The sequence below is a fragment of the Centropristis striata genome, chromosome 5 (genome assembly GCF_030273125.1).
Source record: "Centropristis striata isolate RG_2023a ecotype Rhode Island chromosome 5, C.striata_1.0, whole genome shotgun sequence".
In the NCBI taxonomy this organism is placed as follows: Eukaryota; Metazoa; Chordata; class Actinopteri; order Perciformes; family Serranidae; genus Centropristis; species Centropristis striata.
In genome coordinates this window covers 36,713,134-36,740,901 of record NC_081521.1, presented here as the reverse complement: position 1 = coordinate 36,740,901, position 27,768 = coordinate 36,713,134, and the positions used below count along the sequence as shown (strand labels likewise).

General features: G+C 39.5%; 2 protein-coding genes across 2 annotated transcripts; one reads left to right on the top strand and one right to left on the bottom strand.

The window, feature by feature from the left end:
* Positions 1-315: 315 nt before the first annotated feature.
* LOC131971822 (trichohyalin-like) lies at positions 316-22,555 on the top strand. The gene is made up of 13 exons (XM_059333448.1): positions 316-606; positions 1,448-1,540; positions 9,390-9,452; positions 10,031-10,169; positions 10,344-10,434; positions 16,927-17,005; positions 18,116-19,444; positions 19,934-20,055; positions 20,146-20,214; positions 20,304-20,438; positions 20,637-20,731; positions 20,828-20,922; positions 21,006-22,555. Exons 2-13 carry the CDS (start codon positions 1,489-1,491, stop codon positions 21,152-21,154), a joined length of 2,418 nt encoding a protein of 805 aa, XP_059189431.1. The 5' UTR covers positions 316-606; positions 1,448-1,488; the 3' UTR covers positions 21,155-22,555.
* Positions 22,522-27,285, bottom strand: tnfrsf9a (tumor necrosis factor receptor superfamily, member 9a). The gene is made up of 7 exons (XM_059333449.1): positions 26,932-27,285; positions 25,563-25,682; positions 25,340-25,474; positions 25,184-25,253; positions 24,985-25,094; positions 24,724-24,894; positions 22,522-24,580 (listed from the first exon to the last, which is right to left on the bottom strand). The coding sequence occupies exons 1-7, from the start codon at positions 27,065-27,067 to the stop codon at positions 24,465-24,467; spliced, it is 858 nt and encodes a 285-aa protein (XP_059189432.1). The 5' UTR covers positions 27,068-27,285; the 3' UTR covers positions 22,522-24,464.
* Positions 27,286-27,768: the final 483 nt, after the last annotated feature.

Below are 27,768 nucleotides of genomic sequence, written 5' to 3'. Positions count from 1 at the left end.
CGGGTGTCATAAACTGAAGGTGAAAGTCTAGTGTTTTTGTGTCTGTCAGCGTGGAAATTATGCCACCGTTCTCCTCTCTTTACTTAATCTTTAGTGTAACCTTTTGGCCTGAGTTGACTGATGTTTTACCCTGATTAGCAGATTTACAGCTTTCTCTACATTCTCTACATTAAGCTTATTGTATTATCACATTTATTGGCGGACATCGTGACTCGTGGATGAAAAGTCTGAGCTTTGAGGCGTACGTGAAGGCAGCAGCCGTTAACCGCCCCCACTGCTGCCGAACAGGAGCTGAGAAGAAGCAGCCGGAGCGACAGACTGTGGGCTAAGTTTGTCCGCCCCGGCTTCCCCTCACGAGTCGACGGGGCTTTGTTTCATTGATGAACAACGGCTGTCGGTTTCGTTTAAAAAAGAAAAACATCACACTAAAACTAGAGACGGTGAAGCACGTTCGTGACATTTTGGATAATTTGTGAGGAAGGGAGAGGAGAGGGAAAGTGCGACGGAGCGGACAAAGTTGACACTTGGCTGTCATGTTCGGTACTTGTTGAATAGGCTGTGTACGTACACAACACTGGAGCCTGTGAGGCAGCGTGCTGGGAACAGGTAAAACAAAGACTCTTTGGTACACGGACTGTCTGTTTTAATGTTTGCCTGCTTATTCTTTTACTTTGCTCGACAAACAAGTGGCCTACTGCAATGCAGATACAGTTTTACCTGACATGCTCCACTTACTGTTAACAACAGCACTGCTCGTGTTGAGCTTGGCTGCTGTCAGCAAGAACTGTCATTGGTGCAGAGTTTACGAGTTATTAACTGTTAGTTTGCTTTGTTTGAATAAACACCACTGAAATTAATGAGCAATGCGTTTATCTTAAAGACACTGATGTTGACTACATTTCTCTCGGTTTGCACCTTGCATTTAGGTCCCATTTCATAATCAGAATAAGAATCAGAAAAGGCTTTATTGGCCAAGAATGTGTGCAACACACAATACATTTGACTCCAGTTTTACAATGCTCTGGGTTACTTTAATAGACTATAAACTGAGCAATAAGTTCAAGAAAAAGTGCACAAATAAAGAAAAAAATTACATATATAGAAATAGTGACAACAAGCAATATATACAAGTAGTGGATGATTGATCCAGTGTATTTATGATGAGTGATACACATATGTACATATGCACATGTATATATATATATATATACACACACACACACATGTAGCGATATAACGATACATTCAACTCACGATAAGATTTCCGAGTTCATGATACATTTTTTTTAATTTTTAAAGATAATGAGCTTGCAGATAAATTATGACTGAAAAAGATACGTTTAATTATTTCCCTGACAAAAAAACATTTCTGAGGTAGGTTGCAACTGCAAAACGCATATGTCATTTCAGTTATAATAACTTCTCAAAATTCCCTTTGTGGTGTCAGGGTCTTCTGTATCACCATGAGGCAGTGACAGAACAGGCACAATGATGGCAGAGCTGGAAATTGACCAGACCAACCTTCCACGTGTCCAAGAAGGTGAGATCATACTTCCACACTGACCAGCAGCTATAGAAACTTTGAGTATGGAAAAAAAGTGTGTGTGTGCAGAATATACCATGGTTCACAATCTGTCTTGGAGAGAAGTTGTTTTTGTTTAGCCCCCTCAGGGAGGTCAGAGGTCAGGGTCAGCTACTGAACCACAGACATGGAGCCAGCAGAGAATAGTAGCTCATGGACACTTCAGCTCAGCAAATGCTAAGGACGGACTTGTCAACCCGTCTGCTCCATGCTTTACAAAGAATGAGATGTATGACAACTTACTAAAGCTGGCCTTGGCACCAAATGGCAGCTTTTTTTCCATCCTGTGTGCCTGAGCTTTTTTTCTGCAAGACATTATCTCAGATAAGAAGTACTGCAGCTTGCCAAATGTTTTGACTATATGCTGCAGACACAAGTTCAGTCATACAGCTGCACAGAGATGGATCTCATCGTAGATGGGTCTGGTGTGCTGTTTGCAGATAAGAGGCTGGAATGAGACAGCTGTTTGGGATATGGTACTTCATGGGGGTATAATGTTCTATCACTACCATCAACTTTATGTGAAGTTTAGCTTCAACTAAGCAATACAAGGAGTTTCTTATTCAGAATATGCCAGAATCAGAATCGCTTTTATTGCCATGTAGGTTTTTACATGCAAGGAATATGCTGTGGTGTAGTGGTGCATTAGAACAAACAAACAAAGTACTAAAATATAGATATTGTTTAAGGCAAGTACTTCAGTAAAAAGACAGCAGCTTAAATAGAAAATATGAAGAATAGAAGAGTCAACATACAAAAAATTCAATTTTAAAAGTCATTTTTACTTATAAAACTAAATGGAGCAATCAAAATTGGTTGTAGTATATTTTGTCCAGCATTTGAAGAGAGAAACAACAGGATGAAATAGTAATGAAGTTGAACATCGATAACATCCTAAAATACAGCTGTTAAAAATGTTTTTTTGCCATAATTCATATGCTCTGCAGCAGAATTTGCCTTTGTTGTACAAATGCATCACTTGTGAACTAAAGCATTTTTTTCTGCTTGCGTATAAGTATAAAAACATTCACAGGTAAGGAATGTCTAAGCTGTGGCCTGGGTGTAGGCCATTGACTCAGTCTTTGGCATGTCCACACTAATGAATGGAATAGAAATAGGTTTGCATGTCTTTTATCAAGGGAGATAATTCAGGACCCCGCTCTTGTTTCCACACACAAAGGGCACACTGTGCAGCTTTGCATTTTTATGCTTTATCGAGCAGGGGCCAGTGCGCAAACAAAGCCAGTAATCACAGCAATAAACTGCTCAGTGAGACAGTAGCAGCATGTAAATCAGATTGTCTGGTCAGTGTAATTTTTTCCGGTCATCATCTACTTTCACCGGACAGATTTGTCAAACTGTGCCGTTGTCCCTCTCTGTGGCATGGGGGTTGTTTATTTGACCTCCCATTGTGAGTGTTTATGCTTCAATTTCCCGAAGAGCTGTAGTTCCCCTTGTCCCACTTCTCCTTCACTTTCCTCCCCATCCGAAAGACTCAGCCAAGTCAACTTTCTTTGTTTTCACTGCCCCCCCTTATCAGTTCCTGTTTTGTCCCTCCTCTGGCTGCTCCTGATATAGCCTGATGTGCCGAGGGAATGCAGCTCCCAGAGGAATTCCCCCTCCTCCCCCCTGCTCTAAATTTCACTCTTACCAACTGACCCAGAGTCCCATTACCCCTTCACCTCTCTTTGTTCTACATGACAACTTGGTCCAGTTCATGAGCTCATCTAGTTTATATCACAGTACAGCACGGAGAGCTTTGGGATGGACAGACACTTAACTGGGAAATTTTGTGCAAAAAGCAGCATACAGGAGAACAGAACAGACCAGTGAGGAGAAGAGAGAGTGAGAGAGAGAGAGAAGGAGAGAGAGACAGCGCGTGGGTGGTTGGTGGGGGATTTTGGCTGAAAATAGAACCCTTGTCATTTTCTCCTTTCGCCGGTTTCTTTGTTTGGCAGGCTCTTGCCTCTGCTGCTATCCAAGTGGCTGCGAAGATGAAAGAGAAATATCTCTGTCAGTGTTTGATCGGCTGCTCCCTCGAGCTGGATGCCTGAGATAATCTGCATAATTTTATTTTAGATGATTGGCTGTCAGTTCGCTAATGTTGGTGGGAGTTCTACAAAAAGACAAAGTGCATGAATAAGTGACATCAGCAAAAAAAAGAAAAAAAATACCATTACATACCATTTTTCTATTTTTGACCAATGTGGGATATTTTCTAGGGGACAACAGGCATTAAATTGTGAAATAATTCACTTTGTTTTGACTGTTGAGGTCATGCAGGTCGTGGTTTCCTGCTTTATAATATCCCCTTCTCCCACAGTCTCACTGCAGAGACTCTGCCCACACTGCAGGGGAGCATACTGAGCAATGCAGTGGGTGGCTGCTAATATTTAGAAATCGTATCTCTGTTTGTGCACTCTTTCTTAGAAAATCTTCCGCTAAAGTGGATCTTGTCCTCTGGTGTTTAACAGCCACAGCCAATTTCTGTTGTCTGCTGCATCTTTGATTTACTATCCTCTTAGGGAACTGTCATGGCATAACAGGGTCCTTTCAGTGCCCTTATTAAGAAGCTTACAGTAGAAGTCTTTGTAGAGTTTTGAAAACACACTCGGCCCGGACTCAAACTGAGCATGTGCACACCCTTGTCTGTCAAAAACCTGTTTAGCACTCATAATAACACAGTCTTGTCGTCCCGCCCCTTGAAGTGTAATGTGACCGTAGTTTAAAGGAGTTTGGAAAAACAAGTTAAACCACAATGCAGACACACCCACACACACACACACACACACACACACACTCGCACGCTTACACTGACACTGACACGACTGTCATTTTTTCTTCATCTTTCCTTCCTCTGATTCGTTCCGCTTTCCGAGTTGGACTTGAGAGTAAACTCGTGTTTTTTTAACTGTCAGTTTGTCCCGTTGGATTAAAACCAAGCCTTCGACTTAATCCCTCCTCACTGACAGACTGGACACATAAGGGCAGGTTGGAGATCCATTTAGCGGATAGTCTCTTAAGCTCCACAACAGGTGTAAGTGGTAATGCATGTCTGTCTCGGTATGGGTTAACTCTCAGTGTAGACTTATGTGGTCATTTATGGTGTAAACAGACACTTTTGGTGGCTTAGTGCTGTCTGGGTGATTTCTATGAACTTTGACTGTTGGGCCCCTGAGACTGAAACATACCCAGAGATTTATTCTCTTCAAGAATTTTTTTTTTCTTCATTTTTTTCTATTTAGAGAATAGAGCCACTACATTTTACCACAAGGTTGTTTCAGAAGCCAGTTTTTCTCGCTTTCCTATTTACAGAACTGGACAAAGAGGAGACATCCTCAGTTTGACTTGTTGTATCAACTGTTAGAAGCAGTTCTGTTAATGTTGAATGTAAACATTGCATTGTTAGAACAGCCTCTTCTCTAGTAGTTGAGATAAGCTGCAGCGAAAATGAAAGAGAAGAGTATGAATGTAAAACAGCAACAGGATGGGCCAATAGGGAATGTGTTTTTGGAGTTGTCCAAACTTAGCAAGCAGAAGCATTCTTAAAGTCACGCATGGGTTGAAGGCTTTATGTTTCATGTGTTTTTAATTAGCAACACAGATGTTCACAGCTGCACCATACACTGTAGGCTTCATGTCACCCTTGCAATGAATCTTGAGGCCCCCCATTCATTCTCATCATCCATGACTCCTTCCAGCGAATCTACAGCCAGTAAGTAAACTTCTAGGGTCTCTGCTTGTCTTCTGTTCATACATTTCTTTGTTTGTACTTCTTCTCAGAATCAGAATCTCTTTATTTTCATTGCACAAGTACAATGAAATTGAGGTAGAAGCTCTCAGAATCAATGCACAGTTTCTACATAAAAAAAACAAAAGTTGAAAATGAAGAGGTATAAGTTATAAAACAATAAATACAAATATGAATATACATATTGCACAGTCAGGTATGGTGCATTTAATGTGTTACCAGGTGTGTAATTGTGCAGTATTTAGTGCAACAGCTCAGTTTTAGTCTGTTTGTTTTGGCTCTGATTGTTCTGAAACGTCTCCTAGAGAACAACGGTTCAAAAAAAGTGGTGACCAGGGTGGGATAAGTCTCTGAGGAGCTGTGGGCTCTCCTGAGGCAGTGTCTACTGTAGACCTCCTCAAGAGAGAGAAGAGGGCATCCGATTATTTTTTTGGGCAGTGTTTATGACCCTCTGGAGGGCTTTTCTTTCAGCTGCAGCACAGTTCTGATAAAGGAATCAAAAAAAGCACAGTTAAAGTTTTCATGTCTTGGCTTTCTATCTTAAAGTGCTTACTAGTGGTCGACCGATACAGGTTTTTTAAGGCCGATGCCGATACCGATTATTTTGACATCAGTCTTAACCGATCCCCGATATGTGCTGCCGATTTTTTGGGGCCGATTCTTGAAGCCGATATTGCCTTTTCTCGCTCCATTTACATGATAAAAATGACACAATGATAACAAATGTTACACAAGTCTCAATTTAAACAAAAAAGAAACATTTATTACCAAAACAAACATATTAACAGTTGGATAGCAAACAATGTGTATGTTGTTCTAGGCCTCAAGGTGGTGGCGCCTCAGATTAGTCCACATATTTGATGTGTTTTTCTTTTTTCCGGTATCAGCAGCAGCTCACCAGAGAATGGCAGATGTTGCACCAAGCCTTGCCTGGTGTTGGCTCAGTGAAATGGGCTAATTGACCGGCAAACGCACGTATCGGCCGATGCCGATACAAGTAAAAAACGCAAATATCAGCCAGCCGATATACACTACTGGTCAAAAGTTTTAGAACACACCAACTTTTCCAGAATTGAATTGAAAATTATGCAGTTTAATGTCTCAGTCTACTCTGAAATGAATGCACATTTGCAACATTAAAAATTCTTTATTGAGCATGATAGTGTTTTGAAAGTAAAAAAAAGATTCAAAATCACATTTTATGTTGGACTAAAGGACAAAAAAAAGACACAAAATGACAAAAAAAAGACACAAAATGACCAAAAAAATAGACACAAAATGACTTACAAAGACATGAAAAGAATTCAAAAATGGACAAAATAGCCCAAGACTCCATAGAGTTAAGTTGTTAACCCATTTCTTGTTCCCTGAAAAAGGCCTACTTGTATAATTCTGAAATGTACATTATTTTTCAGTTTTGGTTAACCTTACCTTTTTTATTTACCTCTGGCAGTTCACCACTTACCTTTGTACCCTTTCAAGCTGTTCATTTGACTTGAACTGCTTGAATTTCAATAATAATAAAAAACTGGAAAAATTGGGGTGTTCTAAAACTTTTGACCGGTAGTGTATATCGGTCTATCTCTAGTGCTTACATGCAAACTATTTCAGATACTGGATCATGATACTGCGCCTCACCTGTTCTTTTTATAGCTGAGTTAAGAGCTCAAACAGGTTATTATAACAACATGTGGCATTTATATGTGTCAACTCAGCTCATAAACTGAATACTTAAGTATCCTAAGGATTAACTGCGTGGATGTAAACGTAGCTGTTGTCTCCACAGAAGTGACCCTGCGTGCTCTTACGGCCTCAGTGGAGGGATTAGCGGTAGGACAGGTGTTTTTAATTGGCCCTGCCTCTGGCTCAGGCTGGGGGCTTTACCCTCTGCAGTGAGCTAAAGCTCCTCTTAAACACCGTCTTCTGTCCTCCTCCTGGTATTTGAAAAAGCAGCATTGTAGGAATAGACGGGCAGTCTAGATTCTCTGATCAAAACTGGTGAGATAGCAAAGCGGGTTTGTCTTGTCACAGTGAGCCGCGTGTCTGCAAAGATGGAGGAAGTGGAGAAAACAGCTGGGCCACAGTGCTGCTGGCCGTCTGTGTTTATTTTCTCCCGAGTAACGTTTGAGTTTGTTTGACAGACTTTAAACACCCTTGGGCTTCGACACATAGAACCTATCGTGGCTCATTAAGGACTACTGTAAACACTTGGCATGGCTATAGATGAGAATAACAGTTCACATATGCTGCAGCTATTAAGACCGATGTACAGACCAAAGAGAAATGGAAAACCATCTGATTACTGGATTCTTAAAATGAATTTAGGTCAGAACAGAGCTGTCTCTCACGCAGACTATCCCTTTCTTTCACTTCACATGTTTGGGAACATTTTGTTTGGATAATTGTTTAAGTTCTTGTGTCTATATTTAAGGCCCCATAAAGTTATTTGTCAGCTTTCTAACAACACAAGACAGGGCTATAGAATGTAAATGACATGAAAGTGATATGTTTTATTACCATATCCAGCAGCAGGTGGCCGGACTATGGGCTTATGGGATAGGAAAGGCCTAGTTTGTCACAGAGAAGCTGGATATGGAGAACCAGGCAACGATGTACAGAGAGCTCTTAACAAAAGCCTTTGGATTTACAACAACCTCACAGATTTCACTCAACAAACATTTGTACCATCTGCACTTGCTTCTCAGTATAAATGGTTGCAGGTGGTGGTTCCTATACTTTGCATCTTCATTTGGTAGTCATAGTGAGCTCTTTATTAAACAAAAAAGCATGTGTCTTCCTCCTTAAAGGAATACCTCACCCTAAAATGACCATTTGTACAGTACAGGCCAAAAGTTTGGACACACCTTCTCATTCAATGTGTTTCCTTTATTTTCAAGACTATTGACATTGTGATTCATCAAAACTATTAATGAACACATGTGGAATTATGTACTTAACAAAAAAGTGTGAAATCACTGAAAACATGTCTTATATTCTAGTAAGCAAAGGGTGGTTACTTTGAGGAATCTAAAATACAAGACATGTTTTCAGTTATTTCACACTTTTTTTTGTTAAGTACATAATTCCATATGTGTTCATTCATAGTTTTGATGCCTTCAGTGAGAATCTACAATGTAAATAGTCATAAAAATAAAGAAAAACGCATTGAATGAGAAGGTGTGTGTCCAAACTTTTGGCCTGCACTGTATGTCAATTACTCTTAATGAAAACTTGGGGTTTCTTGTGCCTCCATGGTGAATGGATAATACAGAAAAAGAGTAAATCTGAACGTAAATAAAGGGGGCATCATTTAACAACAGTAAAACTACATCAAAACATCAGTTTCTTTTCATGAATTCAAGGTATTACAGGGTAAGTGTTGATATACAAATGGCCATTTTAAGGGTGAAGTACTTCTATAAGATCTTTTGAACCGTTTTTAATGGTTCAAAAGATCTATGTAGATTTGTGTACATGCATATACACATACACTGTGACACAAACATTCCCAAATTGAGAAAATCACATTATAGTTTTTGTTAAAATGTGGGTGATCTGCTTTTTCTACTGCTACGCCTCTTAACCCAGTAACTTTGGGAGGACAATTATAACTGTGCCTCTGTGGGTGTTGCTCTGGAACACTGGCACCCTGCTACGATTGGGATTTTATGAGAGCCTTTTATATATTTAGGGGAATTTAGGGAATTCATGCCAGAGTAGAAGATGGTTGTTTTTTCCAAGTTCTAATTGACACTCTTTTGCCCTTTTGTTGGTCAAATAAACATCCATTATGACACACAGTGCTTGTATACTATTGTTTCCCTTCAGACAAAGTGCTGGACCAAAAGACTGAGGATATTGTGTCTTTTCAAGCCATCCAAATCCTCCACCATTGCTCTGGATTGATATTACCATTCAAGATTGTTATCTGTTTAGTAAACCTCAAGCTGAGAGAACAGTTTGCTTTAATAACACTTATGTCCTGTCTCCATTCATGTTTGACACTTTGTAAGCTTTTGTATGATAATTAAGCGCTGCTGTCCTCTGTTGTTTCAGTGTGCCAGTGTTTCGCTGTGCTGGAGGATGGAGTGTTGGCACACAACCTGCAGGAACAGGAGAGTAAGTACAATGTGAAGCTAAAATGTGGCAGCGGTACAGCTGCACAGTCCAAACATGTTTAATACTTTGTATTGTGTGTGTGCTGTTTGTAGTCTGTCTCAGTAAATGGCCAGTTTCTGTGTTGTGGGGCTCATCTTTAGTTATCCGAATTTAGTTGAGGACTCGATATATTATTATTAATTCTACTACAAAACAAATTTACAATAAAACACATACTTAAGTTAAATGCTGTATTATTCTCCTGGCTTCCCAAGGCAGACTAGGAAGCCTAAGGTTGTTACCATAGACTGTATAGTTACACTGAACTGCTGTAATAGACGTTGTGGTATGTCTTTGCAATTTAGCAAAGTAAACAAAGTGACGTGGCATTTGGTGTCTGTTTTTAAAATTCCTCAAAGGTACACTGAGGCTCTGACATGCTACGCATAGTTTTAACCGAATCATCAATCATGAATCCTCAAAGATCAACAGATTTATATCGGAATTATTAATTACTATAATCTAGATCACACATGGTCCTTCATTGCTACATAATTGAATACTGTCTTACCCTCTTTTTCTCTGCCTTGCCCTCACAGTTGAGCAATATTACACCACCAACATCCAGAAGAACCAGCTAGTGCAGAATGACATCCGTGTAGCCAGAAGACTGCAGGATGAGGAGGAAGAGGAGTGGACCCAGCAGAGCACCCTCCACAGACAGGCTTCCAGACAACTGTGGGTGACCCCAACTCCCCAAATGCACTGTAACACTGTCACACTGCTACACTGTTCAGATATTACAGCAATGCAGATTTATATTCTTATTTACACTGTCGGTGTGTTGGTAGTTTTGTCACATAAGTCACAACTCCGTGTAAGAAGTAATTTTCTTCCCTGACTGTTCTTTAGGGAGGAGGAAGACTTTGAGTATGCCCGTGTAATTCAGGAGGAGATCCAGCGTTGTGCAGAGGAGGCCCGGAGGAGAGAGCAGGAGGATGAGGTGAGCACAAACTGTTGTAAAATCATTTAAATCTGCCTGCATGTATGCAGTTCTTAATTGAAGCATGAAGATCAAGTAATTCATCAAGTAATAATTCAGCAATGTGGACATTTAGTATGTGGTGGTGGTCTACAACTACTTTTACATCAGTTGCAGGGCTTGAAATACCACATGCATGTACACAATAGTGTGCTTACAAGTTGAGCTGTGGTGCACGTGGTTATCAGCTCTACACACACCGGTGCAAGGTTGAGCTGGCAACTCTCACCTATTGGCCGTGAAAGTTTAGCAATTAAAAGTTTTCACACGCTCTCACAGCAATGTCCACTTTCTCAAGCGGTATAGAAAAACATTTAGAACTGATAGCGGTGCAAAAAAGGGGACACCGATGGAACAGCAGCACTGTGAAACACTGCAGTCAGATAAGCCACACTTTGCCAAAACCCATTCAAGACAGCTGGCACTTGGATTTTGAGGCTTTTACAGTATGAGTGCTTGGAGCGGCCAAAAAGGACCATGGCAAACTGTAAAAAAAATTTTTTATTACAAAACCAATATTCATTTTGTCCTCTTTTTTTTTTTTTACAGTGCACAATAATCAAACAGTAGCCACTTTTTTTGTGGATGAGAAGGAGCAGGCAAAGTGGCAAAGATCCAACATAACAGCTTTACTTACTATCTACCATTGAAATTGGCTACACTTAACAGGCAAAACATTATCCAATAGAGGTGCTTCAGTCTGTGCCAACAAATGTGCCAAACGCAGAGAAAACTCTTTGTTTCCTTGGATTAGTACAGTAAGACAGAAAAGCATGTCCTCAGTTCACCTGACTTGTTTTTGCATGTTTTCTGCTGTGGGAGGAAACTCGCACTCTGCAGTGAGTCTCAGTTATATGATATGATTGTTGGAAATCTTTATTTTGGCCAGAGGAATAAAGACGATATTGTTGAAGATATAGATAATGCCACTCGGATAACTAATATATAGAATTATAAAAAGGTTCTTTTACCAGTCACTCACTTTTTAAATTACAACCTCAAGCTATTAAGCTTGGCTTGGAACCAAGGTTATAATAGTTTTGGATTTTTCATTAGTTTTAGTTTTAATTTCGTTGTGAATTTTTGTTTTCAAATTCAGTTAGTTTTAGTTAGTTTTTAGAGTGGGTTTTCTAGTTTTAGTTTAGTTTTTAGTTTTTGAAAATGCTTAGTTTTAGTTTAGTTTCTATTAGTTTTAGTGTTAGTTTTAGTTTTTTTGTAATGGGGTATATGTTGGTGCCAGATTCAAAGAGGTCATAATAAATTTTGCCTTTATTTCCTTTGGTTTATCCATCTCAGCCCCAATAAAGGTTATTAACTGTTTTGAATTTTGGTTCTAGTGTAGACATCCCAGTCTCAGTAAACATAATTACCATGTGTTGCATGTTCAATTAGAAACACTGAATTATGAATTAAAAAAGTTAAAACTAAGGACATTTCCACTATAATTTTAGTTAGTTTTGTAACCTCACAATACAGTTTCAGTTAGTTATCGTTTTTTTAAAAACTCTAGTTTTTATTTTTATTTCAGTTAACGAAAATGTTTCTTCAATTCTAGTTTTCGTTATTTCGTTAGTTTTCGTTAACTATAATAACCTTGCTTGGAACCGAAAGTTGTTCAAGCTATAAAAAGAGAAACAAATGTGACCACAAAGTTTGTACATCAAAATATTTGGAGAGATTTGCTCCTGAAAGAGGAACAAATCCTTTTCCTGTGAGTGTCAAGTTTCTCTCAGCAATCAGAGCAGAGCGAGACACTGTGTTGCAGACATCTGACTCAAGTCAAGTCACAGTTTATGTCAAGTCAAGTCAAGACCACGTATCTGCTGTCCTGTATGGACCAGTTCAACATGGCACAATGCAGTGATAACATAGAGACTTTGACAAAACCAAAGAAAGACTCTCATTCACTGTTGGCCTGAAAGATGGCTGTTAAAAGTTGTAATTTCTTTCTCCAGACAGTGTGGCTGCAGTCAGCTTGAAAGTACAGCTGTAAATACACTCAAAACTCTTTTGATGCTAGACTGTAATGGGACACATTGTGACCACATTGAACATAAGTGTAAATGTAATTGCCTTTTCAATTCACATACATGAACTACCAGCACTGCCCTCTAACAGGGCACGCGACTTTCAGCATAGACACAAAGGACATCTTCATGCAGCAGCAGGATAAATTAAAATTTAAAAATAGGCATCACAATGAAGCCGCTCACAGAGATGGAAACCATAAAGAAGACGCAGCGTTTAGACCTCAATGTAGACACTGGAGACACATGTGATTACCAGGTGAAAGTGTAATCAGATTAAATCATATATTAGATACAACCTGACACATTTTAATGGCACATGTAAACAGGGCCTCAGATGCAGTTATTTCCAGAGGTAAGAAGTTTTATCAAAGTGTCCATTAAATCTCCTCAAACCACATTCTTGTTTGAGCCACAATAGAGCGTGTTAATGGATAATGCTGTCGTGGATTATCTGACTCGGTAAATGCTGAAGTCTGTAGGAGTTAGTGTACAAAAAAAATTGCTGCTTGTGAAGGAATGATTCTTTCTTATCTTATCAGGACTCCTTGCACACAGAACTGGGCATATTCTAGAGGGGAAACTATAACAGTGTGCACAAACTTAAAATAGCACTTGCATTATCTGTAAGCTTCAACATATTCAGCACAGGGACTCATAGATTTTTATGGCTCTTGGGACATTCTTGTATATCATTTAATTATCTCCCTGTTACCAGCAGGTCAGGGAGTATCACATGGTTCATCTCGTTCTCTCTCAGGACTAACTGAATCCATAATGAATCGCAGTTGCAGCAAAGTGCTGCTCTGGGCCTCTGATGTATCCACTGTGCCGTAACAGGGCTGTATGAGCAAAGTCAGCTGTTAAACAGAGACGCAGCCTGTCAGCTACCCATCTGCATGATGGCTCGGTCTATTTCTCTGGTGGTTGATTCCAGACATGGACCATCAACCTCTTCATAACAAGCTCTCCTCACTGGATGTGCACACTCAACATGCCTTAACTCTGGAGTTGAAGGAAGAGAGTGACTCATCCTTTATTTGCTTTGCCTTACAATAAATTGTTTAAGATTGTTACTAAGTTTCCAAAAAGGTTTGCATAAACAGTGGAATTCTGTTTTCAAAGTTGTTTTTTCTTTCTAAGTTAAATATCAGCCTAATTTGAAATTAGATTAGGTTTCATGTAATGTATGTACATTGTTATTAGTGTACATATTTGAATTTATTGGCAAAATTTTGAAATCTCAGATTCTTGATTACACTTAAAACTGAGTTTCGTTCTACTTAAAACTACTAAATATTTGTTGCGTAGCTCTACAGATGGTAATGCCTGCCACATGTAGGAACATCTTTTGTCCAGACTAAAAAAAATTCAAAATATTGGATGAATTGCATGAAGTATGGTACAGACATTCATGTCCCCAACATGATGAATTGTAATAACTTGGTGATGCTGTCACTTTCCATCTCGCGCCATCATCAGGTCAAAAATGTCATTTGTCCACTCCAGCAGCTGGTACAGTCATAGGAGCAGCTAGCCAGAGAATTGCATAGCATTGTTTCTTTCACAGAAACATATTCTCTCTGTTTATAATTTTCTGCTCTGGCCCCAGATACATCTGACCAATAAGCAGACGTTCTCATGTTGTTGTTGCTGCTGTTGTTGTTGTAGGGATTCGTTTTGTTTCGCTTGGATTTCTCTCTGTGTGAAAAGAAACCAAACCAAACCAAGGCTCCAAATTTAGAAACTTATCAACTGATTTGAATCAGAGCCAACAAATACATACATATATAACATTAATATGTAGGTAATGCTGTTTTGGTTTGCATTTGTTTTTCATTTTTCCCTAGTTCTAATTTGTGGTACAGCACCAGATCTCTCCAAAATTGTGCAAATGCAAAAACAATTCATCTTGCAACCCAAACACGACGGGGCACCCAGATGGTTCCCATCAATCACTTCCCCCTTGTTGTTCCAATGTTCACACAGAAGCCCAGCCCTCAAAAACTTTGTCTGTGCTTTTTATAAATGCGTGTGCATTTCTGGACATAGGTTCGGTCGCTTTACCAAAAGAAAAAAATCTGACTACCCACCAAGAGAAGTGAAGCATTGATCTGTGTATGAAGAAAAGCATTGTGGGGGAAAAAGGCAACTCTGCCACGAAACTCCCCAGCTGGTCCAGTGGAGTGGTCTGCGTCACAAGGCCACTCCAGCATAATATTTTCCTTTACCCTGCAGTTTCCTTTTTAGAGGAGGCTGCCTTAGACAGGCTTATAAAAGCTCCTTGTTTGGAGGATGTGAGGTCAGAGAGACTGTGGGGTTCATTCATCATTAGTAAAGGATTTGGGTTTGAACTCTGTTGTGTGTGTTGTCTACACTCAGAGTTAAATGGAAAGCCTCTTTTACCTACTGAGTTCATGCTAGGTTATACAGCAAATGGTATGAGAATACATCTACTCCTGTGTGGATGTAATAATTTCTTTTTATGAGTGTTGATGCTCGAATCAAGTGTTGAACTATTAACCCTCCCTTTTGCTTACCTTCCTTAATGACTGGCTGATCAGAGGTGTTGATTAAATATTTGCCTCCCTGTAGATTGTGTCTTTAATTGAGGAACAGAAGGCATCAGGCTGTGCAGTTTTAAATGCCAGATCCCTGTGGCACTCCACGCCTAACCTGCCATGGCAAGCTGTTAATTGTCTGCTGATGCTGGCAAAGTGGCTGACACACACGCCCTGATTGCAAAGCAAAAGGAGCTGCGTTAGCTTTTAGTTATGATTTATGTTGCAAATGCAGCCTACAGAGAGAGATTTCAGAGAATTCACTGGTAGAATCTGCTGATTTGTGGGGAACGTTATTAGTTCTGGCCTTTCTAAGGAAAGCAACACAGAGACGTGGTGGGGGCTTCACTCAGAGAGCAGTCAAGTATAGCAGATCTGGTAAGAGCAGGCATTCTCCAGTGACAAGGTGTTACTTCAAGTGAAACAGTCCACCGCTGCTGGTGGAGTTTTTCTGTTCCAGAGTTCAGGCTCAAGGAGATTAAAAGTTTGCTTGTCTCTCATGTAGTTTCCATTAAGTCAGCCACAGTCCTGCCTGAAATAATTAGTTTGGCCACCTTAAGCTAAGCTGTCAGATCACCTCAGGTTGGTGCTATGTAACCCAGCATGGCTCTGCACTTGGTGTAGCCTCCTCTGTAGACATGCCAGGTGTAGATTTAATAGATTCTCTTCTTGATGTAAACTTGGTCAAGTCAAGTCAAGTCAAGTCAAACTTTATTTATAGAGCACATTTAAAACAACCGGGGTTGACCAAAGTGCTGTACAGATATCACAGTTGCAGGAAATATGGTAAAAACTAAAAAAAAAACTAAAATACATAAACACAGTGCAACAATAGAATAAAATAAATTAAAAATATAATAAAATAAATAAAAAAATTAAATAACATTTTGTTTTTGCAAGATGTCCACTTATACTTGATTAAAAGCCAGGGAGAAAAGGTGTGTTTTTAAGGAGGATTTAAAAACTTCAAAAGATTCTGCAGATCGGATGTGCCAGGGCAGGTAATTCCAGAGCCTTGGGGCCGCTGCCACAGAGGCACGGTCACCTTTGGTTTTTAGTCTGGTTTTAGGGGCGACCAGTAGCAGCTGACTGGAGGATCTCAGTGTTCTGGCAGGGGTCAGTGGTCAACTCCAAACTAGGTGGAAAGGTTGGTCCATGTAACATTGGTGTTGTTACTGTTGTTACTGTTGTTACGTGCTGTTAGCGCTTATGATAAATTAATTATTTGAACTGAGAATGTTTAACGGCTAACAGTGGTGAGAAGTTAAACAAAGTAGTTTCTACGTTAAAGAGCATTTTTATAAGAACATTTTTATGTTGTTGGAATAAGATAACAAAGGCAAATATTAAGTTTAGTTTTTCTAAAGAGTGTGAATTTACGAGGCAGGGGGCAAACAGTTGACACCTGCTTTGTTTTTACACAGTCTATGCTGTGCTGCCATCTGCTGGTTGAAAACAGCACAGTATAAATGATGCCTTAGAGAAAATCTTGCAGTCATGCCAACTCACAGGTTGCACCCTGGTCAGTGGTATTACTTGATTGTTTTCAGTGAATGGAGCTTGTTTTGACAGTAGCTTTGATTATTATAGTTGCTATGCATAACTTAATTAGGTCCAAGATTGGTTTTGAAATGAGGTCATAATCTCATTTTGCTAATTTTTCTAGTTATTGGCAATCCGAGTCAAACAAATCTAGTTGCAAAATTTATCTCAAACCTTAAGAGGAACTACTGGTGTATCAATGTTTATTTCCTTATTTGATAGAACAGCTCAATTTTTTTTCCTCCTGGAGTCAGTCTAAATTCCTAATGGATTAGTCATTGTGGTTTATAGTATAAGGAAGCAATCTTTCTGTGTCTCTACAGGAAATAGCTAAACAAATGCAGGAAGAAGAGGAGCAGAAAATCAGCAGGAGGAGCAGAGGGCAGGAGGACCAGGCGGAAGGTACAGTTTATGTTTTGCCATTTTGTTTTTACTGTTTTATTGCCTGTGTGCTTATGTGGCAGCAATAGTCAGCAGTTATAAAATACTGCAGGAAATGGTGGATTGAATTTTCAAGAATATTCCCCTTTGATCCAAATATGTTATATGTATATTTGCTGAAAAAAGAATGTGCTTTGCTCCACAGCTACAGCTTGTTACTGTCATATTTAAGCCATTCTCCAAACAAATGCATGCTTTATACAAAACAAACTCTGTTGGCTATTAGAGCTGCAATGATTACTCCACTTACCAGTCAATAAACAGAAAAATAATCTGAATTGTTTTGATAATTAATTAATAGTATAAATCATTTTTAAAGCAAAAATGGCAGAAAATGCTGATTTTAGCCTTTCAAATTCATGCCGATAAATGAATCAAGTTGCAGCCCTACTAGCTATGTGTGTATGTATGTATGTATATATATATATATATATATATATATATATATATATATATAGGCCAAAAGTTTGGACACACACCTTCTCATTCAATGCGTTTTTCTTAATTTTCATGACTATTTACATTGTAGATTCTCACTGAAGGCATCAAAACTATGAATGAACACATATGGAATTATGTACTTAACAAAAAAAGTGTGAAATAACTGAAAACATGTCTTGTATTTTAGATTCCTCAAAGTAACCACCCTTTGCTTACTAGAATATAAGACGTGTTTTCAGTTATTTCACACTTTTTTGTTAAGTACATAATTCCACATGTGTTCATTAATAGTTTTGATGAATTTAAATGTCAATAGTCATGAAAATAAAGGAAACGCATTGAATAAGAAGGTGTGTCCAAACTTTTGGCCTGTACTGTGTGTATATATATATATATATATATATATATATATATATAATTTTTTTTTTGCATGACTGTATATCTGTATTGGAATGCCTCAGTTTGTCGAAAACCTTTTATATAAATTGTGTAACAAACACTCACTTAGTGACATGCTGCTATTTTTAATGCACTGTTATCTCATAAGTAGTTGCACTTTGTTAATAATACCCGCTAACAGCCTCACCCATCCTCCCTGCTTTTGTGTTTGCATGTTTGGCATAACTAAAGGCAGCACCAGTGATCCTGCACAGCTCTCCCCACACCAGCACACACTCAGCAGCCAGGGAGAGGAGCAGTACTCAGCTACCACCACCAGGTGGCAATGTTCTACCTCTCACAACCTTTCAGGTTTAACAGGGCCTCAGGCCGACTCCCCCAGGGGGGCAGCAGCTCAGAAAAACACAACTTCATGGTCAAATCAAGGACACACAGATTCCATAAGGGAAATTAGGAGTGAATCGAGAAAGCGTTTAAGTGAGGATTCAGAGGACTCGGACTCAGTTTTCTCTGAAGAGCTCTCTGTCTGGTTCCAGAGACAGAATGAAAGACACAACACAGCACCTCCTCGACGGCAGGCATCTTTACATCAGCCGCAAGAGAGAAACTACAGAAGTCTTTGCTCTCGCAGCAGCTTCACAGAGGAGGAGAGAGAAGAATGGAATGAGGGCCATTATGAAAATGGTGATCTAGAGAGGAGAAACCCTAGGAATTTGGATCAGGGAAGGAACCATAGAGAGAAGTATGAGGGTTTGCACAAGAGCAGAAATCAGGATAGAGACTGTAGGTTGGTCGAAGTAAGAGAAAGGCAATGTAGTCGCAGTGAGTCTGTCAGGCTACATGACAGGAGTAAACACAGCAACAGAGACTTAGCCAGGACCTGGAGCTACAAAGACAACCCGGACAAACATGTCCGTTTTCAGGATAACAGCAGGAGCTCTAACAGGCAGCAGGATAAAACCAGCCGAGTCTGGGAGATGCTGGGCCAGGTCCTCAGAGAGAGGGGCGTCCCTGTGAAGTTTGGCGGCAATGGGGCACCACTTCAAATAAGGCCTCAAAGCAGAGACAGCCAGGTGCTTCATGGGAGTGAGGTCTCCTGCAGCGACTCCCAACCACATCAGAGAGTCTTCCAGAGAGCTGCCACCGCCAGGCACAGTTTCCATGGAGATATGAGGGAGAGGAGGAGAATGTCGTACCAAGAGAACGGTGGGAGAGATCACAGGGAGGACGGAAACTGGCACCGTAATAATGTGGGGCATGATAAGGTTTATGAGCATAGTCGTAGAGACTCCTATCTTTCTAACAGAGATAGGGGAGGCAGTAGGAGAGAGGACCGATACGATGACGATAGCGAGAGGAATGCAAATGATTGCAGGGTCAAGAAGGCAACGAGTGAACGCAGGCGTTGGAACAGGACCATAGAAGAAAGGTTAAGCTCAGAGGAGGAGCAGGAGGTGGAGAGGAGAGTAGAACAACCCCGGCGAAGAGCCCCACTGCGCAGCCAAAGCCTCCGCAGCAGCAGGACTGCAACCAGGGATGGGGCGCGGCACGTGGCAGCAGGTAACACCCAGAACTGCAACCAACTCCAATCTGCAGAGGGAAAGCTTCCAAAGCTCTGCTCCCTACCTGTGTGTGTACATCTGCTCCTCTCATCTTCCCTCAATCATCATCTAATCTGAACAAATTTGGTTCTTACTGGTGACTTGGGTCTCTTCCTGAAGTTGGACATTTTCCTGTTTGTATCTATACTTCAAGTAGTCCTGAAATACTCTTCTGTGTATTCTTTTATTCTCCTCTTAATCTTCATTCTCTGTTTTGATGCAGTGAGGGAGTGAGTGCCAGGTAGTCAATTATAAAACCTAGCAACATGCCCTTACATGCTGCATCCTCTTTATCTCATCTGTTGGCGTGATTCAAATGTCATTACGGCCTGTGTCCTCCAGCCTTTTTCTCACATTTTAATGACTCATTTTAATGCTTCTATGCTACCTGTATGTTTGTCTTCAAGTCAGTTCCTTTGGATTTGACGCTGACTTTTTTCTCTCGTAGAAGCGTCACTACAACCAGAGTCAGGCGAGACAAGCCTGAACCTGGGGGAGCTGCGTCAGGTCCTACAGGACGAAGAATTGGCTCAAAAGCTGCAGGAGGAAGAGGCGAGGCTGCTGAGAAGGGTAATGGAATCCAATAGTTTATCAAGACATCCTGTCATTTACAAGCTAAGGAGAAGGAACAGAAGATCAGTATCTCTTGTCATTTCGCAGAATTCCCAGCCCTCTCCACGTACTTACCCAGAAGGAGATTTCCGAGTAGCACAAGTTGCGCAGGATGAGGTATGACGAATTGACACATCAGCCGTACCTGTGTATTTCATGTTCAATAATCACCTGTTTATTAATCCATTGTTGTGTTTATCCCCCAGGAAATTGCACGATTCATGCAGAAGCAGGAAATTAAGTCAAAGCGAAGATCTCGTGAGTTAGAAGGGCCAGCATCGTGGCGCGAGCACAGAGCCATGATCAGCCATCATGACAGACGGGCTGCAAGAGACAGAACTGTAAATGTTTGGTGGATATTAAGAAACAGTTTCCAAAGACCGTACATGTCATTTTCATGCATGTCTGAGGCTTAACTCTTTGACACTGTAATTCTTACATTTGCCCAGCTAAAGTCTGTGTTTGTTTTTTCATTATCTTCATTGATGATAATGAGAATTGTATTTATTTCTTATAGACTTTTTTGTCTACTAACTTAGGTCCAACGAGAGAGGCTTGACTCAGAGGGCCTTCCTTCCCCCACTGAGGACTGCTCCCCAGAGAACCAGCCACCCAGCCCCTTCTCCACTATACCGTAACTGTCAATACATGAATATACAAGAACGTCTGTATTGTTACCATGTGTCTTTCATCTACTGTATATGCTGACTTAAAACTCATGTGTTTAAAGACAAACCCAGCAGATCAGAAACATTGCAGAAGAGCTGGACCCAACCTTCATGGCCAGGAGGCAAAGCACAGAGAGCCTCAGATTGGGACCAACAGGTACCGTAAACAGGGCAGACGGCTTAAAATGAAACCATTAAAACAACGTGTGGACACTTACATTCTGTTTCTTTTTAATACAGCTCCAACCTGTCAGTCCCCTCCCATGCCACATTCTGGCTTACACGACTTACTGGAGGAGCCTACTTTCATTCCACCAACAAAACGGCAAACGGACAAATCAGGACGCACAAAACCCAAAGAGAAGAAGGAAAATTGCAAGCAACAATAATCTTTCAATATTCTGTGCTGTTGGAGTGCAAATACCTGTATATATTTTATAACACTATCAGTTCAGCTACAAAGGTTGAAGATTACAAGTTCTCTCTATCTGCTACCCCTACTAGCACTTTAGACCAGTGGAACAAAGGAAAAAGCAAAAGAATTGAGAGAAGTGACATTTAAAAAATGTTTCTTGATAAAGTGAATAATGGCAACACTTTGGACTTGTCTTTCTAATTTTCAAAGGGAAAATTTTGGTTTATTGAAGTATTGTTTGAGTTCTCCAGTGTTAATGACCATTTAATTTAAACAGTATACCTTTTTTTAAATATATCTGTAACTTTTATTTGTTTTTATTTAGTTAAGCAGTGAGCATCCATCCATTATCTTTAACTGCTTCTTGATTTGTCATTTTGGGAACTCTTTAATGATGCAGTGGTGGGGCGCTATTACCTCAAGGGAAGTGGGCCAGCTGGTGGGTTTGAACTGTCGTGCTGTGAGATCACAGTGCAGACCACTGAGCCACCAAAGGGCATCCAATACGTCAAATGGCATAACAAGAAGTAACAGTGATAACCCTTGAACCTGACTGACGTGGTTCTTGGATGAGCTACTTCAAAACATCCACATTTGGCTTGTCTGCCAACTTTGTTTCAACACAGTTTGGCAGGGCTCCAGCCAGCGACAATCAAATGAACTTCTGTAACGTTTATGGAAATGAACGGAAATCCCATTTTTTGAAAAATATATAACAAATGTTGTCAAATTATGTTAAATTGTTTTGTAATATATCCAGATATTACTATGTCCTTCAGTATATGTAACAAGGTAATCTAAGCTAAAAGATCCACTTTCTTTTTTTAGCTTTTTTTGGAGGCTTCAACTACATCTCACGGTTATCAACATCAGACTCCAAAGACCTTCATTGAAGTGAGATTGGGGTTACAATCACTTGTTATCACATGACTAAATTCCAACCTATAAGTCACATGATGACATCTGAGCCAGGTACATTCACTGATGATCGTTGAAAAGCTCCAAAAAGCTGATAATTAGACCTTTTAGGCTTAAATGACTTGGTACATATCCTACTCATATATAGTTTGCTAGGAGGGTTTTTATCAGTCCAGAGAAAATAATGTCAGCTCACATTATTCATTATACAGAATACCTGCTTGTACACCAGATTGGACTTTTTCGCACATATAACCAGTCATTGGTCTTGGGTTTTCTGTTTATGTTTTTGTATGTTCATATTGCTCCCATGTTTAAAACACTCTTTTTGCTTTTTGTTTCTTAGTTTTTTTACAAATGAACTACGCCACTGTTTAGGTGGACCACTATGAATGCAATTGTTCTGTATGAAAGTGCAACAAATAAAATAAAAAGTCCAATTTTTATTGTCTAAGAAGTTATAAAAGTACAGTGTAAGAAAATACACAGTCCAGTGTAATCCAGTTAAACATATAACAGGTCATATAAAAAAAAAATATAGTAAGGCATGAAGATACATTTATATACCAAACAAATCATAAGTGCAGATAACATTTGATAGGTTAAGTGCTACAGTTCATGTGAAAATGGTACCTATCTACCATACAGTAACTCTTCTTTAGACAGCACCTGTGAACTTGTGGTCCTTCAGCAGACATCACTGTAATAGAGTTGTGACTCATACGTGGTACTTTACTTGAGGTGTGGGCTTACATTTAAACCCTAAGCCCACACAGCACATTTCTCAAATGTTGTTCCATTTACAAACAAAGATAAACGCCTGCTACAGTTCAGAAAAGACATGCGTTTGTGTAAAAAAAAAAAAAAAAAGTTCCACTTACTCTGATCTAGCTGCCTACTCCACTGTGCTAAATGATTAGCAAAACAAAAAGTAGTACAAGACTGGCTGGTGGGGGGGTTTCCACATGACCTTTTCTACTTGTTAAATAAAAACAAATCACATTTGTCCTGAGGATTTCCCACATGACGCATGTAATGGGAATCTCAAATATCTTTATGCAGCATGTGACAAATAGCGTTATCTGCCACTTGACACACAATCTTAGAGATTTTGCAATGAATAACCAACGTGGTGCCAACTCTTGCTCAAGAGACATGTCATAGCTTGCTCAAGACATGCTGTGCCAATATTCACAGTTTAAAAAGGAAACACCAAGGGATTGTAAATATGTACACTTTGTACTGACTGTAGATTCCTTTGTGCTTTTAATTACATCTCTTGTAAGATTACCTATTGTCAAAAAGGGAAAATCCCCTTGCTGGACTTTTTGACACCAGTGAAGCATTTGTAGGAAAGTCCATATAATTCCTGGTAATGTTAAGTAAGGTTTAGGAGCATGCTGTATTCAATGTGATACTTACTATTGTAAACAATCTGTTTTCTATAGAAACATTTAAATAATCAACAAAAACAGTCAAAAAGTAACAAACTATCCACCGATAAATCATAAATGTTTTACCACATAAAATCATAATTAAAATACCCTTTGTCCTAGTTAAGCTGCTGCAACATAACCAGGGTTAAAATATACAAGCTATACAAATACAACAGTTAATAGTAGGTAACTAGGTTGCTCACTGACGTCTGAGTAAAACTAAACTATTTTCGGAGGTGTGTGTAGGCACGGCCACAGGCATGACTCAAAACAGTTTGTGGTCAGGTTTTTACACCCAGCTACACTGTACATTCACACAGAGCAGCACTCAGCGGCTTTACTGCTCAGACATGCAAATGTCAGAATAGTGAAACTCATTCATACCCATATAAATGCTACAGTATTACACAATTCATTGGCACAAGTCACATGCTTTTATAGAAAGTAGTTTTTAAAATTGTTGTATCAAGTTGTTTTCTGGTGTAAAAAATATTTAAAACCTTCCTCACCTATTTAAGGACTCAAGCAGAACTGAAAGGGAAAAACACATCCTCCTGTAATAATTTACATGATGAATAGAAGGTTGTAAGTCCACTTTGTTTTTTCCCTGTCAGAAGTCCCCTTCCTCCCCTGTGTACATTTTCTGTGTCATCACTGTAATTATATCCTGGTGTAACTGTAGAGCAGAACGTTGGCCCTGACCTGACCTAAGATTGTAACCAACACTTTTGTTATTCTGATAAAAGTAAATAGGGTGGATAAAAAGGCAGCCGGGCAAACAAAGTGCTTGATTTTCTTCATTCAGAGTCCTAAAAAAAATTACACATCAAAGAAGACCCCCCCCCCCCATCACATTTAGGATATCCTGTTTCCTTTCATAGCATTCAGCTAAAACATAACCGGAGCTTCAGTGTGGCATTCCCCTTCCATTCATACAATGAGCTGGTCTGAGGACTCTTTGGATGCGAGCGACTCCGAGCTGCTGCCTTGCTCTTGCTGGGCCTCGTGAAAGCTGCACTCAACTGCTATTAATGTCCTGGGGTCATCTGAAGAGGAGAAAGAAATAAAAAAAATAAAATAAAATAAAAAAATGTTTATTTCACTGTATTTGTGACTGTCTTGGCTGTATAATCACAATGCTAAATGTTTAGGATAATCTCGATAATACATCCCGAAGTGCAGTAATTACCTGTAGGGACTCTGATTATCGGTGTTTTTGTTTCAGTATTTGTCTCTTCTTCCTGTCTTTTCTTGAAGAGTTTTGTGCCCACAATGCTGCTGATGATAATGATGCAAATGGCTATCAGAACCATACTGGTGACCACGGATAAATACAATGGCCATCCTTGTTCTGTGGGATCTGATACGAAACAGCAAAAAGTTATTGCTGGCATTTCATAAAAGCTTGAATTATATCAAAGAAGTACACTTGAATAGAATCACATCCTACCAGATTTTTTTGCTGGACTGACCACTGGAGTTAATGTTGCATTGACTACACACTTAATGTCACTGATTGCAGTACCCTCGGCCAGCTTCACTTCATTTAGGTTGGGACACCTGAGAAAAATAAAGTTTTTTATCAAATCTTTCAGTCAGTACAACAACAATAAATGGCTACAAAGGCAGATGCTGCTTTTATATCTCACCTGTCACTCCAGGGTTTACACTTCAGGTGAGTTTGGTCGTTGAAGGTTTTATCTGGACATGGCCTGCAGTCTGTGGAGACAATCATTCAGGTCACTTGACCTGTAAATCTTATGTGCATTTGCCAAAGTGAAAAGCTTATTTGTACTGTCACTTACCTCCATTGATGACTTCTTGACCTATTTCACACTTTTTACAGTAGGAACAGCGTTTATCAGCACAGACGAGTCCCTCTTTGCAGCCACACACTGTGTCAGTCGAGGCTGTACACCGTTTCACATACACTTGAGCACCTGCACATATAAAGATATTGTGTTGCAAAATCTTGTAATTTTAAACATTTCATCTTGTAGTAAAATGTCTTAGGATCAGCTGACATACCTACACACTGTGTACACCTGTCACATTTGTAGCTTTTAAGAGCCACAGTATATCTCCCGGCCCCACAAGGAGTACAAAGGTCTTTCGGGTTTGGACCACATTCTTTGACCAGGCGGTGTCCTAAAAACAAGGTTCAAGGTTATTTTAATCATCATTACACAACACAGAGTTGCACAATGAAATCTTAAGTTGCAGCCACTTCACGCTACACATATATAGGACATATACTAATAAAAACCTGCTATGGTCATGCTACTGACACTTCACTGTCATTGTACTTTTACTGCTACTATGACTATTACCATTAGTCTGAAGACTTCTATTATAACTGTTACTAATGCTGTCATATGACTTTATCTGCCAGCACCACGTCTTCCGTCATTAGCCACAGACTTGACAGTAGGGTCAGTGCTGTTACTGTTGTCATTGTTCATCTTGTCTCTCTCTCCCCCCTCTCCCCTCTCACACCCAGGAGATCCCTCCTCTGTTGCTCTCCCTGAGGTATCTTCCTGTTTTTTGCCTTTTAAGAGGGAGTTTTTCCTTGTCTGCTGCGAGGGTCTAAGGACAGATGGTGTCATACTCTGTACAGTCTCTAGAGATCTATGAGGCAAATGTGTGTTTTGGGCGATATAAATACAATTGAATTGAATTGAATTGAATTGAATTAGCTAGTTCTGGTTCAGTGAGATTAGTTCTTTCAATAAAGGTCTTACACAAAGTTTCTTTTTACTGTTAAAGTACTCCACTTTTTTACTGACATATTATGTACATATTACATTATACACTGTTGCCCATACAGTTTGAATAATTTTGTTTTCAGACATAATCCTCTGTGTATATTTAAATGCATCAGTAATCACTTTGGAAGTGACGTCTTATCTCTCAAGAATAAATCACATTGTCACAATCATTTCATGGAAAGAAGTAAAACATATTTTACTCCAACTTCATGAGCAACAGTGTATATTACATTATTTTGCAGTTGCACCATCCTCCCTGTTGTGGTATTAGCTGAAAAACCACTGAAACCAACTAACCACCATGGCTTAAAGGTTGGTATGTTTTTTTTCTTCTTTTCTTCACAGACAAAAGCACATACAACTCCATAGGCTTTTTTATTCTATTGGTTATAACTTTGAATAACTTGAGCAGAAAGGACATTTCTCCTTCCATCTATATAGGTACACAGTGTTTAATATAGAACAGTGCTGTTGTCATTTGGATACTTTAAACATGTTTAAAGCCCACTATAACAGCATCAACCTCCAGATATCAATGATATTCACAGTATATTACTCCAAAATGCTCTTCTGAAATAAAAGCACATTTAATCAGTTTTAAAAAGCTCATTATGTCCTTTATTACTTACCAGGATGGCAGGCTTCACAGCAAATATCGTCTCCTTTTGAATACCATTTCATGCAGCCGCTGCCCGTCTGTTCAATACTGCACATACAGCTCTGCATGAGCAGAGAGAGACCCAGTGCCCACAGGAACACAGACATAGTCTCCAGCCTTGTGGGTAAGGATTATACCTCAATTAATCCAATCCAAGAAATATCCCAGGTACCTAATTTGTGTTTTAAAAAATACACCTTTTTTACTCTAAGTCTGTAGCTTTAAAATACAATAATAATGTTCTCAGTCTAAAGCCAATAAGCTGTAATTTTAAATGGTGGGAAAGTGAAATCATATGAAGTAATCTCTCTGTGCTGTGGTCTGAGTGCTCTCAGACAAGTAACTCACCACACAGCCAGCTGAGCGTAGTATTCATACTCAGGGGGGGGCGTGTCCTAAAGTAATGACTCATGGAACTTTAACTCCTAGAAATAACATATTACTAAATATGTATTCATATTGTTCTTGATTCTTTTTTTACACAAACGCATTCTGTGCTCACTTGATTATGTAGCTATAAAATATTTTCCACTGTGTGATTTTTTTTTTACATGTTTGAACTCTAGTAAGGACTAGAATTATAAGGTGTAACCGTTTGAATTTCATTTTTGTCGATTTATATACAAAGTGTAAGCTTAATTTCTTTTCGGGGAAATAGTGCCAACAGCAAGATTAGAAGTCGGTGTCAAGATTTCAAGATCAAGATCTGTATGGCAGTTGAAAAGACAACAAAATCAGATTGGTATGCTAGATTATTTCCCTGTCTCTTTAGTTTCAGTTCTCCCTGGCACCAGCTTTGCCTGAACAG